The sequence below is a fragment of the Oryx dammah genome, unplaced genomic scaffold, assembly GCF_014754425.2.
Source record: "Oryx dammah isolate SB20612 unplaced genomic scaffold, SCBI_Odam_1.1 HiC_scaffold_15, whole genome shotgun sequence".
In the NCBI taxonomy this organism is placed as follows: Eukaryota; Metazoa; Chordata; class Mammalia; order Artiodactyla; family Bovidae; genus Oryx; species Oryx dammah.
In genome coordinates this window covers 26,960,707-26,974,879 of record NW_024070199.1, presented here as the reverse complement: position 1 = coordinate 26,974,879, position 14,173 = coordinate 26,960,707, and the positions used below count along the sequence as shown (strand labels likewise).

The following is a 14,173-nucleotide window of genomic DNA, read 5'->3' as shown; positions in this document are numbered from 1 at the left end:
AGCGGCGCAGCAGAGACGCAGGGGCGCCCCCTTTAGCTGCGCGCGGAACTAAAGGATTTCTTATTTTTTTGGAGTGTTCTTGGGCCACGCTTAGGGCGCCCTCCGCAGTGCGCGAAGGGAAGCACGCGAAGGCTGCGGAGAGAGAGCTGCATGCTGGGTGAGGGGAGAGGTGGGCGAGAAGCTAAAGAAGGAAGATTTGGGGGCGCGAGGATGGGGGGTCAGGGTGGGGAGGAAGGGCGAACGGGGACCATACTAGACTGGAGAGCTAACTAAAAGGGCACGGCCTTAGCGACTGATGGACGGTGTTCCTGGGAGAGGGAGTCTCTGGGGGAAGCAGAGAGGGCTCCTGAAGCTGGCAGGTTGGTGGAAAGGAGAGGATCACAGACACGGCAGGGAAGTCTCGTCACTGCGAAGGGGACGCGGCATCCATCTGTCTCGGGAAACTGAGCAGAAAGAAGGGGTGAGCACCTGCCCGCTCTATTACTTTCTTCTCTACCCTCCGTCCTGAACCGGGGCACCCAGGGCGGGGAGCGGGGATCACCCGGGACTGCCCGCTAGGAGTCATTGAGCTGAAATGAGCCCGCGGCCGGTAGGTGTGCGAGCCGCGGGGTGTTTGTGATCCCTGGGCCCGACTTGTGCAGTCCAGTGCGGGTGACAGGTGTGTCGATCCAGGTGCGCCCCGTCGCAGCGTCAGGTGTCACCAAGGGTCAGAAAGCCCGTAGGCTCAGGGGCATTTTCCCTGGCTGGGAGGCGGAGGAGGGAAGGGGTGGGTCTGGGGCTTTTCTGTCACTCAGGGGTCCCACCCCACTGCTTCGGAGTCGCATTCATTACCTTCGAAAATGCTCAGTCCTTCGGTCCGGGGCGAGGCAGAACGGAGGATGGAGATAGAAACAGGTGAGCTCTCGAGCCCGCAGCCTCCTCCCCACCACGCGCCCCTACCCCACATCGCCAATTTCCTTGGCTCCCTCCATACCCTTCTCCATCCCCCAGAGCCCTTAGTCATCCTTGCACCTTCGGAGGAAGGGGCCCGGTGTCGGGAAGGAGAGCCTGCGGCCCGCCTCACCTGGCCTAGTCTCCGCTGGGGCCGCCGCCCGCGCCTCCCCGGGCGCCCCCAGCTCCGCCTGGTCCCCCGGGGCCCGGGCCCTTCCGGCCGCGCTCTCCGCTCTTTATCTTCTTCCTCGCCATGTGGCCCCGGAAACTCGCCTGGATTTTGGCAGCGGCCGCGTTGGCACCCGGATCGTCCAGAGGGATGTCTAGAATGTCGTCGTCCGGCTTGGAGCAGGCGCTCTCCTGGGGATGGGGTAGCGGGGAGGGGGTGTTTCTTGTGGGGTGACCCGGCCGAGATCCCCGAGAGGGTGGGGTAGGAGGAGAGACTTGCGGGACAGACCAGGACGACGCGGGAGTGGGAAGCGCAGAGAAGGGGCTAAGGCAGGGCCCGCACTGGGGGAGAGGACGGTGTATGTGTGTGCGTGTGTGTCTTGGGCAGCGGCAGACAAAAAGGAACGTTCAGGGTCAGGTGGACACAGTTGTGTTCCCAACTCAGGAAAAAGAAGCGCACAGTAGATGTGCTACAAGACAGCCAGGTAGCCGTGAGTGTGCCACGACCCAAGCCAGCCCAGTGAAGGGAGCCGTCTAGCTGTCTGGCGGGTGCACGCAATTACTGGAGAAGGGCAAAGTAAACCACGGCGGGACTCCTGGACGCGGCTGCTTTTCCCCCATCCTCAGAGGGTGCCTCTGGCTCAGAAGGGTCCCTGCTGAGTCCAGGATTCCCTGGGGGAGGGTTTAGAAGAATCAACCCTTCTCTGAATAAAATCACCCCAGAGCTCAAAGCTGGGATGAAGGTGAAGGTGGGGCTTACGCTGCAGTGGGGCAGCCTTCCCCCACTCAGGGCTAGAGGTCAGAGACTGTTTCCCTATTCACACTCCATTCTGCACTGCTCTAAACACAGGAGAGGGGATGGTCTGCAAGAAGCTACAGAGAAAAGGCTTCACTTCAAAAAAGGACAAAGGAAAGATAAGCAGGAGCAAGAAGTTCTTTCCGTGAGGTGCGCAAGAGAAAGAAAAGAATAATGACAGTAGTTCCTAATACCACTGAAGCACTGCCCTTGTTCCAGGCATGGCAACACAAGGTTTTACAGATGTTATTTTATTTAGCCCTGGCAACAACGCTATGATGTACCTTTTATTGTTATCCCAGTTGACCCCTAATCAAACTGAGTTAAGTCTTGAAAACCTACCTGAGGTTGTACAGGTAGTTATCAGGACCAAAGAGTCAAGCTTTTGTATGTCAGAGTCCAGAGTCTGTTTTTAACCCCTGCCTGTGTATGTGCTAAGTCGCTTCGGTTGTGTCCAACTCTTTGTGACCCAATGGACCACAAGCTCTTCTGTCCATGGGACTGTCCAGGCAAGAATACTGGAGTGGATTGCCCTGCCCTCCTCCAGGGGATCTTCCTGACCCAGGGATCGAACCTGTGTCTCATATGTCTCCCGGTTCTTTACCACTAGCGCCACCTGGGAAGCCCGTTTTAACCTCTACTTTGCAGATAAGCAAAGGCAGTCAAAAGAATGAACCATGCTCTACCACTTGCTAATTGAGTGGTCTTGGGCAAGTTTTCTAATCTTTTCCTGTCTCCATTCCTTCATCTGAAATCAGGTTCCTCTGGGTCATGGGGAAGAGTAAACACTGTGATATGCAGAAAGTTTCTGGCACAAACTAGTGGCTCAATTAATGGTAGCTATTATGATTCTTTTAAATAATGGTAAGTTGGTGCAAGATAGTTGTTTCTGCAGGTTGAAGCAGTCTTGTAAAAACAATTTCATAGGGAGCAACTAAAACAGAAGGAGACCCAACCCAACAGCTATGAGGTGGCGTGGGAAGTTTAAGGTTAACTATGGAGTTAAAAGGGCATTTCTCCTTTGAACTGACTTTTTTTTTTTTTTTTTTGCCTGAGGACTTCCACTACTTTCCCTGTGTTTTTGTTTCTCTGGCAGGAGATGACCAAGGTCTCACATACTAAGAGTAATTCAGTTCCATTCCTTTCTCTTCCCTCCATCCCCCGTCCAGTTCACGGAATTGAGATGAGTGTGAGTGGGGCCTCAGTGACCACTGCCCCAACCAGATCCCACCCCAGGACCTGCAAAGGTTTCAGTCTCAGATGCTTAAGTCCAGGTTTACAAATGGCTTCCTCTCATCATGGTCCCCAAGGTTGTCTGCATTTTCTGGGCTTCAGAGATCTTTGGTTTGCGCTCAAGATGTCCACAGTTGAGTTAAGTGCAGGTAAAAGGTGTTATCAAGGGCTGGGGTGGCTGTGGAGGGGCCCGACACACTCTTTTTGTCTTTCCTGGGTCTATCCCTCTCTCCCTAACATCTCATTCCTCACTTATAAACAGAAATCACTCTATTTTTGGATCCTTGATTCTCAGAACTCAAACCTTTCTTGGGGATATTCTTAGGGAATGGTGAAAGTTTCTTCTCCAAAGAGGACAGTGATCAAAAACCCATGCCCAATGCCCTCCCCTGAGCCAGCAGCTATAGCGGTTGAGTGGAGGAAGGGGTATCTTCCCCCAGAAATGCTCAGACCCACCTGCTGCCACCACCCACCTCACTGCTTCTCCCCAGAGCCCACTCCCTCTCCCTTCAGCTGAGTTCTCAGGGCAGAGCTGGAGGGACAGTAAAAAGACCCAGGAAGTGTGCCTACACTGGTGCCTTCCAAAACCAAGATCTGATGGTGTGTGCCTGAGAGCTCTGCATGAACTAGGGAGCTTCTGGGAGGGGGAAGTGGACAGTTGTGGGCAAAACACGAGTCATGGCTCTTGGTCCCAAGCATCACTTCAGCTCTGAGGGTCTCAATATCTTCAGCCACATCTAGAAGTTGGCCCCAATTAAGGCAGTCTCCTTCAGCTCCCTTGTCCTAAAGGCTTTAAGAATTGTCCCTGCCTACTGCTTGTCATATGCTGGGCCCTGTGCTAAGCACTTTGCACCCATTGGTGGTGGTGATGGTTTAGTTGATAAGTTGTGTCTGACTCTTGCGACCCCATTGAGCCCACCAGGCTTCTCTGTCCATGGGATTTCCCAGGCAAGAATACTGGAGTGGGCTGCTGTTTCTTGCTCCAGGGGATTTTCCTGACCCAGGGATTGAACCCGCGTCATCCGCATTGCAGGTGGATTCCTTACTGCTGAGCCAGCAGGGACGTCTTCATTTAAGCTCTATTTTACAGGTAAAGAAACATCTGAGACATCTTGCAAATTACCCAAGGTCACAGAGCCGACAAATAGTGATGGGATTCAGAAATCTGTGCTGCGAACTACTTCCTCAGGGCAGGTAATGATTTCTATGAGTTGGATCATCAACTAGACTAAGTAAAAAAAAAAAAAAAAAAAAAGTCCAAAACTGTTTCTTTGCCTTTTTATATTAAGTGATTCAGGAAAAGCCTGATATTTGTGACTATGTAAATTGGCAACTGATACATCTGAATCAACAGCTCTTGCTCTTAAAAAAAAAAAGCAGGACTTTTTTCTTCCCTTTTCTGACTGAGCCTCTTTACCAAGGAGAAAGAAGGGAATAAGGGAGGACTAGGTATTGCCCAAACACCAGGTTGGACAGTCAGCAGGGAAAGCCCAGGATGGAAGGTGAAGAGGGACTGGTTCCCAGCCTCCCAGATGTGCTCTGTCCACTATGCATGTCCTAGCTTCCTCCCAGCACAGAGCTCAGCCCTCCACAGAATGGAGATGGGTAGGAAGATGCTCAGCCCCAGCCCTGCCCCAAACCTCAGCCCTGTCACCTCTTCTTCGACCCTCTGCACAGCCTGACAGTGGTGCTCTCTCTTGCCCAGCCCTTTAGCCCTGCACACCTAGGACACGGCCTGAAAGGGGGAGGGCGCCTGTGTACAGAATGCACTGGAGGAGGTGACCCAGAATACAGGGCAAGTGGGATAATTGTGTGTTTGCCTCTGCTGTGTTATTTGAGTAAGCAGCTTCTTCTTTTTTAGGGGAGATTTATTCCAACCGTGCCCACCAGCCCCTCAGTATGGCTTTCTGGGCACTCAGGAACATGGTCCAGGGCAGACCAGAGCCCACAGGCAGGCACCTGACATCCTACTCTAATTAGTCCTGCAGGTGCCAGTGGGGACAAGTTACTGTCCTTCTCTGGCTTTTTGGAGTCTTTGCTCTTGCATTTCTTTCCATTGACCATGATTCCTGACTTATCTTCCCCACCATTCTTACCATCTGGGCAATATTTCCTCTCCCTCACAGGCATACCCAGAACCCACCATCCATTTATTTTCTCTGTTTTGTAAAACACCACTGGCGGGTGAGGAGCCCAGGAACCTCCATTAAGAGCCCAGTTCTCCTTTCACAACCAAAAACTGCTTCCAGGAGAACAACAGGGAGGAAAGGTTGGAAGAAAATATGTTATTGGGGCTTTCTTTAGGGGTGGGATTGTAGATGCTTGACATGTTTCTTTTTTATACTTTTCTTCAGTTTAAATTATTTTTTCTGTTATGAGCATATTACCTTTACAATGAGGAAATATTGGAAATATTTATAGGAGAGGTTAAATTACAGCTGTTGGAATCAGACAGGTCTAGTGTTCCACCTCCACGCTTAGAAGCTGTGCTTCCTTGGGCAAATCATTAATCTTTCTAAACCTCACTTTGCACATCTGTAAAATGGAAAAATATCTACCTCACAGGGTTGTCATGATGGTTAAATATAAAGTGTTAGGTACATGGTAAACATTCACAAATTGACAATTATTTGTATTAATAAGAGCTAAACATCATAACAACAGCCACAACCACGTGCCCCTTTTTTCTGCCTCTTGGTACTCAGACACAGGGAACCCTCACCTCTTCTAAATTGGGCTATTCCTTCCATCCAAACCTCATTTTCTCCCTTTTTTAAGCCATACGGTGGAGGGTGGGGAGCAGGCAAAGTTATAACTTCTTGTGTCATTAGCTGGGTTGACCAAATGGCTGAGAATACAAGGACTTTGGAGTCGGACTTTCTCCATATGTAAGGACTAAAAATAAATAAAAGTAACAAATAAATAAACAAATACAAACATATCGTATACACGTATGATCACCACTCCTCGGATGTGCCAGGAGCCTGGTCCTGTGCGAGGCGCTTTCATGCCCGCACCTTAACAGCAACCTGCTTTGGCGTCAGGTTTCCTTGTGGGCGCTGACAAATTGCAGACACTTCCTTCCCTCACCAGCAGGGCCCTCTCGCGGTCACTTCACCCAGCCCCCTCCAGAGCTAGAAAGCGTTGGAGGCCAGGCCAATCCCTCCCCAGGACCACACGGACTAGGCTCTTCGCTGCCCATCATCAGTACTAAGGTAACCAACATGAATTGACTATTTCACCGGGCGCCGCACAGGACGCGAGGGTCACCAAGGTCATCCCGTCCGCCCACCGACGGCGGCAGTAGTGGGATGGGGATTGGGGTGGGGGCCGAAAGCCAGGGGAAAGGAGTCGCGGTTGCTTCGCTAGGCGACGGTTTCCAGCATCTTCCTGGGGAAGTTCCTCTTCTGGTCTAACCTGCAGCTTTTCTGTTGCAGAGCTTTGTCGAGCTCCGGGTCCAACCTAGACTGCTTAGCGGATGGGCACCTAGACGCCCCCGCGAGTTGGGGAGCATTTTTCCTAGGGCTTCCAAGTCAGGCGGGCACCTTTCACCACCCACCATTCGCGTCTCAGCAGGCACCCTTATGGCTCCTAGGTCTTCTGCGCCCACTTCCATCCCTCACTCCCCACTCCCCCTCCAGGAGCTTCTTGGTAGCCGTTTCCCCAGACGAAGCTGAGTGCCCGTCCCCCAGGCCCGCTCACTTACGGTGCAGCAGTCCATGTTTGATGTCAGGAGTCCTTGGCTGGGATGGAGGTTGCCGCAGGGGGTCTGCGCGGTGACGGGTGGGGACCCTGGGGCGGTGGCAAGGCAGCCGATCCGCGCCGTACCAGCCGCTCAGCTCTCGGGTCCTCTCTCCCGCGCTCCGCACTGCTGGAGAAAGTATCCTTAGCCCTGCGGAAGAGAAGCCAATCAGGAGAAGCCCTCGGCAAAGTGGGCGGGGGGAATGGAGGCAGGGCCACGCCCCCTCGCGGCTCCCTCCTCCTCGCCCCGCCTCCTGCCCCAACCCCTCTGCCTACACACTTCCATCCATTCCTCCTACACACCCCATCCTCCCAAACTCACCACCAACACCCTCCCGTTGCTGCCGAGGCGGCAGACTGCCAAGCAGATGTATGCCGGCGCACGCAGAAGGAGGACCCCGACATCCCGGGCACAAAAACACTCGCATCTGGGCACAACACTTCTCCCACCCACAGAGAAAAAACCATGCACCCCTCACCCACACTTCCATAAACTAGCTAGAGTCCCAAATATGGTTCCCTCTACCTTCCCTCCCCCCTCAGGCCTCAAAGAAATAAATGACCCCCTAGGACGTGCAGTTTAAAGGAATCATCATCACTCTGCGGTGGAATGGGGAAGCTGTGGGTATGTAACCTGGGGGTGGGCACAGGGGAACACAAAAGGTCACACCAGAGCCCCCTACGCCCATATATGATACTCCCCAGGCTCACTAAAACGTGCACTTCGACACGCAGAGCCAGCCTGCAAAAACAACTACACAGGCCTTGTACACACGCTGTGCTGATACACACAGACTCCCTGTTACGTGCACACACCAGCACACATGTACACGGCAATCACCCTACTGGAAATGTCTGCATTCCACCCATCCATCTATATGTCCTGCACTAACAAGACAAAATCATATATGCATGACACTCATTTGGTGTGTATGTATACATATATAGAGAGATAGATAGATACAGATATACACACCCTTCCTTCCCACTCCCCAAACCACACCTCCCCGACCTCTCGTTCCGTTGCTTCTGTATAAGACAAATTCTGGCTACTCTCACCCTTGCCCCTGGGAGGGGAAGAAAATACTCTCAACCCCAGTGTAAGGAAATATCCGAAGTCATCAGTTCTCTGGGTCCATGGTGGAGGAAGGATGTGGGCTTTGTCAGAGGCTTGGGAAGGGAGATATGGGAGGAGGAGCCTTGTAGAACAGCCTGGTGGGGGAACAGCTTGCCAACCTCCCCCAACTGGTCAGGGTACCAGAGCTAGCAGCGGGGCATGCTAGTGAAGAGGTTGGGCCACCTCTGAGAAAACTGGGAGGTCCTTCTCAGCTGAGGTCCCAGAGGAGGGAAGGAAGCAAGGATGCCTACTCTGCAGGTGTGTGGACTGGAGCCGAGGGGAGGAGGGGGAAAATGCCCTGTGGCTCCGGCTGCGACAGGGGAGGCTGAAAAAGCATGCTGATGTGACTCCACAGCCACTCGCCCGTCCTAGCACGGCTGTCACATGCTTTCTTCCTACCTGAACATTCGGGCTTTGCTTGCCAAAGGGAAAATGCGTGGGAGGGAAATTCTGGTGGCCACTCAGGTTGGGGACAGGGTTAGCCAGCTTGTCTCCCAAGCTGAGCTGGATGCCAGCTGGGATTCCAGGCCCTGGGGTGTAGGGGTGTCTCTCTCAGCAGGTTTGGGACCCACCCACCCTTGTAACTGAAAATCTGTTTCCCAGTCTGTCTCTGGCACATCCTTCATCTCCCACCCCCCCCACCTCCACCAAATGGCAGAAAGTCCTGGGAACTCAGGCCCTTGCCTACATGAGGGCCTTGGGTTTGTGCCAATTCCCACTAGTTTTCAACTCTGGGTTCCAGAGGAGAGAGGGCAGGAGGACCTGAGGGGCACACTGGATATCAAGCCTGGACTCCGTGCTTATCTCTTCCCAAATTAGAGCTGAGGAATTCGGGATTGAGTGAGTTTGCAGTAAAGTCTCCCAAGTTGCTAGGCAACATCACTCTGCAGGCTGCATTGCCTCTAGGCCCTTCTTCCTGCTGGTCAGAGCTGAAGAGGGGGTATCTTATTAATGCACCCCTCCCCTTCAGACCCCCGCACAGGCAGCACAGCCCTTTCCTCCTCCTAAAGGACAACTTTGTGTGGAGGTGAGGGTGTCTCTGAACAACCGCAGGCCCAAGGGACAATGGATATGCGACTGTGGTTCTACCTGGAAAACGATTTCAGCAACAGCCCACTTGAGGCGCCTATGCAGAACTGGCCACAGCACTTGTTAGGGGGATGGGCAGGTGCAGAGGTGAGGAAAAGGTAGACAGTCAGGAAGGCAGAGACAGAAACAGGAAGGCAGACACCCACAGACTCAAGTATCCAGAGGGGAGCAGCACCACGGATGTCCCCATGTAATGTCACCTACACACACACACACGTCACACATCTGCAGAGACACGTACTGTGGGCTCTTCGCCACACAGTCACATCCAAAGACACGCACAGAAGCGGACCCCTCCACCAGCACGCATCGAGGGCATGCACATCCTCTGGTGAGGGGTTCCTCTTCCGGACTAGGTGACTAAGGTTGTCGGCAAGTCTGGCTGGGTGGATCTGTGAGCCTCTGATTCTCGAATCAATGAGAAGGAAAGGAGACAGGAGCAGTGAGAACTGAGGGGTCCCGGGATTTTGAGGAACTGGCAAGACCAGATGACACTCCCCACAGAGAATTGCCTGGCCTGGGGCCTGGGGCCAAGGTCAGCCTTTGGAGTGTTACCTGTTAACCTGCTGGGCTTGGGCCCTGCATTTATCGTCCTTGACTCTTCACATTTCAAAAACTCCCGGTCTCCCACTGCTATTGAAGGAGAAGGACTGCAGGCCTAGAAAGGAGAGGAACTCTGGAAGGGCCTGGTTTGAGGGTGAGCTGGGGCCCGTGGGTGCAGAGGGGAGGCTGGACTCAGCAGGGAGTAGGGAGGTGGAGGGCACAGCTGGAAGGCAAAGCTGGCAGAGGAGGAGATGGCTCAAGAGAGGATAAAAGATGGATTAGTGGGAAGCTTCTAGGGTCCAGTACAGATTCTTCTTGGGACAGATGGAGGGGGATTTGGAGAGAGCTGGTCCTCATAAGCGGAGACAAACGCCAAGGCACATGGCAAGCTATTTGCCAAGACTTGTGGCTTCCCCACCTTGGAGTGGGCACTTTCTGAACATAACATCCTAGCTCTAACCCACAGCAGGACTCCATGATAAGACGAGGGTGGGATGTGGGAGGCTGCGCCTTTGGTGAAGCCAAGCTGGGGGCTTCTTAGGTCAGGATTTTGAGTGGAAGGGGTGAAGGTAGCAGGAAATTCAGTTTTCTCTGCAAATATTTCAGCTTTTGCTGTGGTAGTATTTTTAGCAACTTGGTTGGCAGAGGAGGAGCCCGGGTACATTTTTAAAGGGGCCTCAACCAGACTGGAGGTCTCCTCCCACCCTCCCCCCACATGTCAGAAAGGGATGGGGGCAGAAAGCACACGGCATTCAAATCTAAAAGTCGGTTTTGCTAGGCTTCAGGCCGCTGTGAAGTCATCTTCGCGGGTAGTCGCTGTCTGTTTTCATCAACATAATTCTCATAAGCATCCTTATCAAGAGTAAATATTTCTGGAACTTCTGCTGTGTGCAGGGTGCTGCTCCAGGCAGGATGGAGAAAGCTAACCAGGACATACTTGGTGAGACAGAGAAGAGAGCAAACTTCTGAGTGAGTGCTGGGTGCTGTGTGTCGTGCTAGCCACGTTGTAAATGTGATTTCTTTTAATTCTGATAACAACCCTGCAAGTTAGGCCTTATCTTTCCTATTTTACAGATGAGGATGTGAAGACTTTCAGGGGCTGAAGAATTTACCCAAGCTTCCACCGTCATGAAATGCAAGAGCCCGGATTAAAACCCAGAAGAGAATGATAATATTATCCTAAATCTGAATAATGATTTACAAGGTGTTTCCACAATCGTGATTTAATTTGGTGCTTTTGAGAACTGTGTGAGGAGGTATTAGTATTTTTAACGCATTTGGGGAGGAAGTGAGGCTTGGAGAGATTCAGGGACTCAGGTCTTGTTGATACGAGTCTGGTGCACTGCAGGACTAAGACTAAAAGGCGGGAATTCTATTACAGCTTTGAATTCTGTGAGTGCTCACCTCTACAACTCCCAGTGCTTACTGGGCTCGAAAGAATGGGTTACAGTGGTTAACAAATCGTGAGCTGTCTCTCTTCTCTTGGCTCTTACAGTCTTGCAGATAAAAGTACATATGTATGTGTGTGTATATATATCTATGTGCACATATAGCTTATGTATATATAGATATAGATGTATATAAATATATGTATCTACATGTACATGTATGAGATATATGTATATTTCCTAAAGTAATAATTGATAGATGCCAAATGAATGATGCAGACAGTATTATGAGAATTGAGATGGGGGAGAAATAATTGAAAATTTGGACGATCCAGGAAGGCTTCCTGGAGGAGGATGGTTTGGAGGAAGAATAGGACTCAAAGAAATAAAAGTCAGGGGACTTCCCTGGTGGTCCAGGGGTTAAGACTTCACCTTCCAGTGTGGGGAGTGTGGGTTCAATCCCTGGTCTGGGAGCTAAGATTCTATATGCCTCCTGGCCAAAAACCCAAAACAGAAACAATGTTATAACAATTTCAGTAAAGATTTTTTTCAAAAAAGAAGTGACTAGGGCTGGAAGGAGGCAGGGCACTTCAGGTATGCCCTGCATTCAGTGTCGCTGTTGGCTCAATGCAGTCTCCCCGCCTGGAAAGTCTGCGAGGACAGCAATTCCATCGCCTGCCCCTCACGCAGGGTTTATGTCTAAATCAGTGCCCTGACCACACACTGGGGCACAGCCAGGCCTTGAAGTCACGTCAGCTGTGCGCTCTTGCCTGGTCAGCAGCCCCGCTGCTCCTCAGAGCTCTAACACACACCTGCCCCCTTGCCCCTGTGCCAGGGGCCTGCTTCCTCCCCGTCCATGCCCTGTTACTCTGGGTCTCAGTGTAATTCTGAGTCCTGGATGTAGTTTGCTCCTTGTTCCTATATTGCCCCATTTATTTATTCTCTAGCCCTCCAGTTCCCTTTCCTCGGTTTGCTTCCCCGCGTTTCCTGATGAATAAAAGCCAGTGATGGCGTAGCAACATGTGCACCTGCTGAGCCTCACATCCCACCTGCAAACACTGAACCAACAAAGTTATTCTTATAACAAGCAAACAACCATTCTGACAATATTTTAAACTCCCACACAAACCTAAGAACCACTTCAATTTTGGTCCAGATAATGCCTGTTTTAATTGTTTGTTTGTTTTTATAAAAACACTTATATGAGGTATGACTTTTACCTTAGTCTCTTTGAAGACCCTTTCTCCTTTTGTGGTTCAGGTGGACAATGGATAAAAGAGATTCCTGGGGCTTCGGTAATAGTCTGGGGTTAGGACTCTGAGCTTCCAAGGCAGAGGGTGAAGGTTCAATCCCTTATCAGGGAACTAAGATCCCCCATGTCTCATGGCATGGCCAAAAACTTAAAAAAAAATTTTTTTAAGTAAAAGAGATCCCTTGTTCTTTCAGTAATATGTGTCAGGTGAGGTGCAGGCCATTCTTCCTGCCATTGTCTACCTTAGGGAAGAAGGGGAAACATCCAGAAGATAGCAACTCTTGAAGTCATACAGAATGGGCATCTCTTGAAATGTATGTGTAGCCAGCATTCCATGTTTAAGTTGCTCCACGCTACACTCTCTGCAGATGGTGACTGCAGCCATAAAATTAAAAGACGCTTACTCCTTGGAAGGAAAGTTATGACCAATCTAGATAGCATGTTGAAAAGCAGAGACATTACTTTGCCAACAAAGGTCCGTCTAGTCAAGGCTATGGTTTTTCCAGTGGTCATGTATGGTAGTGAGAGTTGGACTGTGAAGAAGGCTGAGCGCCAAAGAATTGATGGTTTTGAACTGTGGTGTTGGAGAAGACTCTTGAGAGTCCCTTGGACTGCAAGGAGATCCAACCAGTCCATCCTAAAGGAGATCAGTCCTGGGTGTTCTTTGGAAAGAATGATGCTAAAGCTGAAACTCCAATACTTTGGCCACCTCACGCGAAGAGTTGACTCATTGGAAAAGACCCTGATGCTGGGAGGGATTGGGGGCAGGAGGAGAAGGGGACGACAAAGGATGAGATGGCTGGATGGCATCACAGACTCGATGGACGTGAGTTTGAGTGAACTCCGGGAGTTGGTGATGGACAGGGAGGCCTGGCGTGCGATTCATGGGGTCACAAAGAGTCAGACACGACTGAGCGACTGAACTGAACACTCTCTAGTCTGAGAGTTTGGGTGGAGTGGTGGTTTTCATCTGGATCCAGAGGCCATGGATGTCATCCATTTAACATCTAGCCTCTATTGCCTTGTATTAACACTTAAAAAAAAAACCCTTTGTTTTACTTTAAAAAAAACACATGCAAAAGTAAACAGAGTTAATATATAAAGGAACTCCAGGTACCTGTCACTCACTTTCAATAAATCTCAGGTCCTCACCAAACTTACCAATATTCCTCATGACTCCCCCATTATCATTTTATTTATAAATATTCAAGTATATGGGCTTCCCTGGTGGCTCAGATGGTAAAGAATCCGCCTGCAATGTGGGATACCTGGGTTCAATCCCTGAGCTGGGAAGATCCCCTGGAGGAGGGCATGGCAACCCACTCCAGTATTCTTGCCTGGAGAATTCCATGGACAGAGGAGCCTGGTGGGCTGCAAAGAGTTGGACACGACTGAGCGACTAAGCACACATGTCCCTGAAATATCAATGCAATCAGTTCAGTCACTTAGTCATTGTCTGACTCTTTGGGACCCTACAGACTGCAGCACACCAAGCTCCCTTGTCCATCACCAACTCCTGGAGCTTGCTCAAACTCATGTCCATCTCATTCTCTGTCATCCCCTTCTCCTCTTGCCTTCAATCTTTCCCAGCATTAGGGTCTTTTCAAATGAGTCGGTTCTTTGCATCAGGTGGCCAAAGTATTGGAGTTTCAGCTTCAGCATCGGTCCTTCCAATGAACATTCAGGACTGATCTCCTTGAAGATGGACTGGTGGATCTCCTTGCAGTCCAAGAGACTCTCAAGAATCTTCTCCAACACCACAGTTCAAAAGCATCAATTCTTTGGCACTCAGCTTTCTTTATAGTCCAACTCCTACACCCATATATGACTACTGGAAAAACCATAGTTTTGACTAGATGGACCTTTGTTGGTAATGTAATGTCTCTTCTTTTTAATATGTTGTCTAGGTTGGTCAT

At 50.9% G+C, this 14,173-nt stretch overlaps 1 protein-coding gene and 1 long non-coding RNA gene across 3 annotated transcripts; one reads left to right on the top strand and one right to left on the bottom strand.

Moving 5' to 3' along the window:
- Positions 1-63: 63 nt before the first annotated feature.
- Positions 64-7,991, bottom strand: NRGN (neurogranin). The gene is made up of 5 exons (XM_040255794.1): positions 7,928-7,991; positions 6,834-7,019; positions 1,064-1,290; positions 832-849; positions 64-443 (listed from the first exon to the last, which is right to left on the bottom strand). The coding sequence occupies exons 2-3, from the start codon at positions 6,846-6,848 to the stop codon at positions 1,069-1,071; spliced, it is 237 nt and encodes a 78-aa protein (XP_040111728.1). The 5' UTR covers positions 6,849-7,019; positions 7,928-7,991; the 3' UTR covers positions 64-443; positions 832-849; positions 1,064-1,068.
- LOC120874416 lies at positions 378-10,833 on the top strand. Of its 2 annotated transcripts, none has more exons than XR_005723638.1 (3): positions 378-460; positions 4,218-4,321; positions 10,692-10,833. It is a non-coding gene; the product is annotated as an uncharacterized LOC120874416 (long non-coding RNA). The 2 variants fall into 2 exon arrangements; XR_005723639.1 differs by lacking the exon at positions 378-460 and adding an exon at positions 612-894.
- The last annotated feature ends 3,340 nt before the right edge of the window (positions 10,834-14,173 follow it).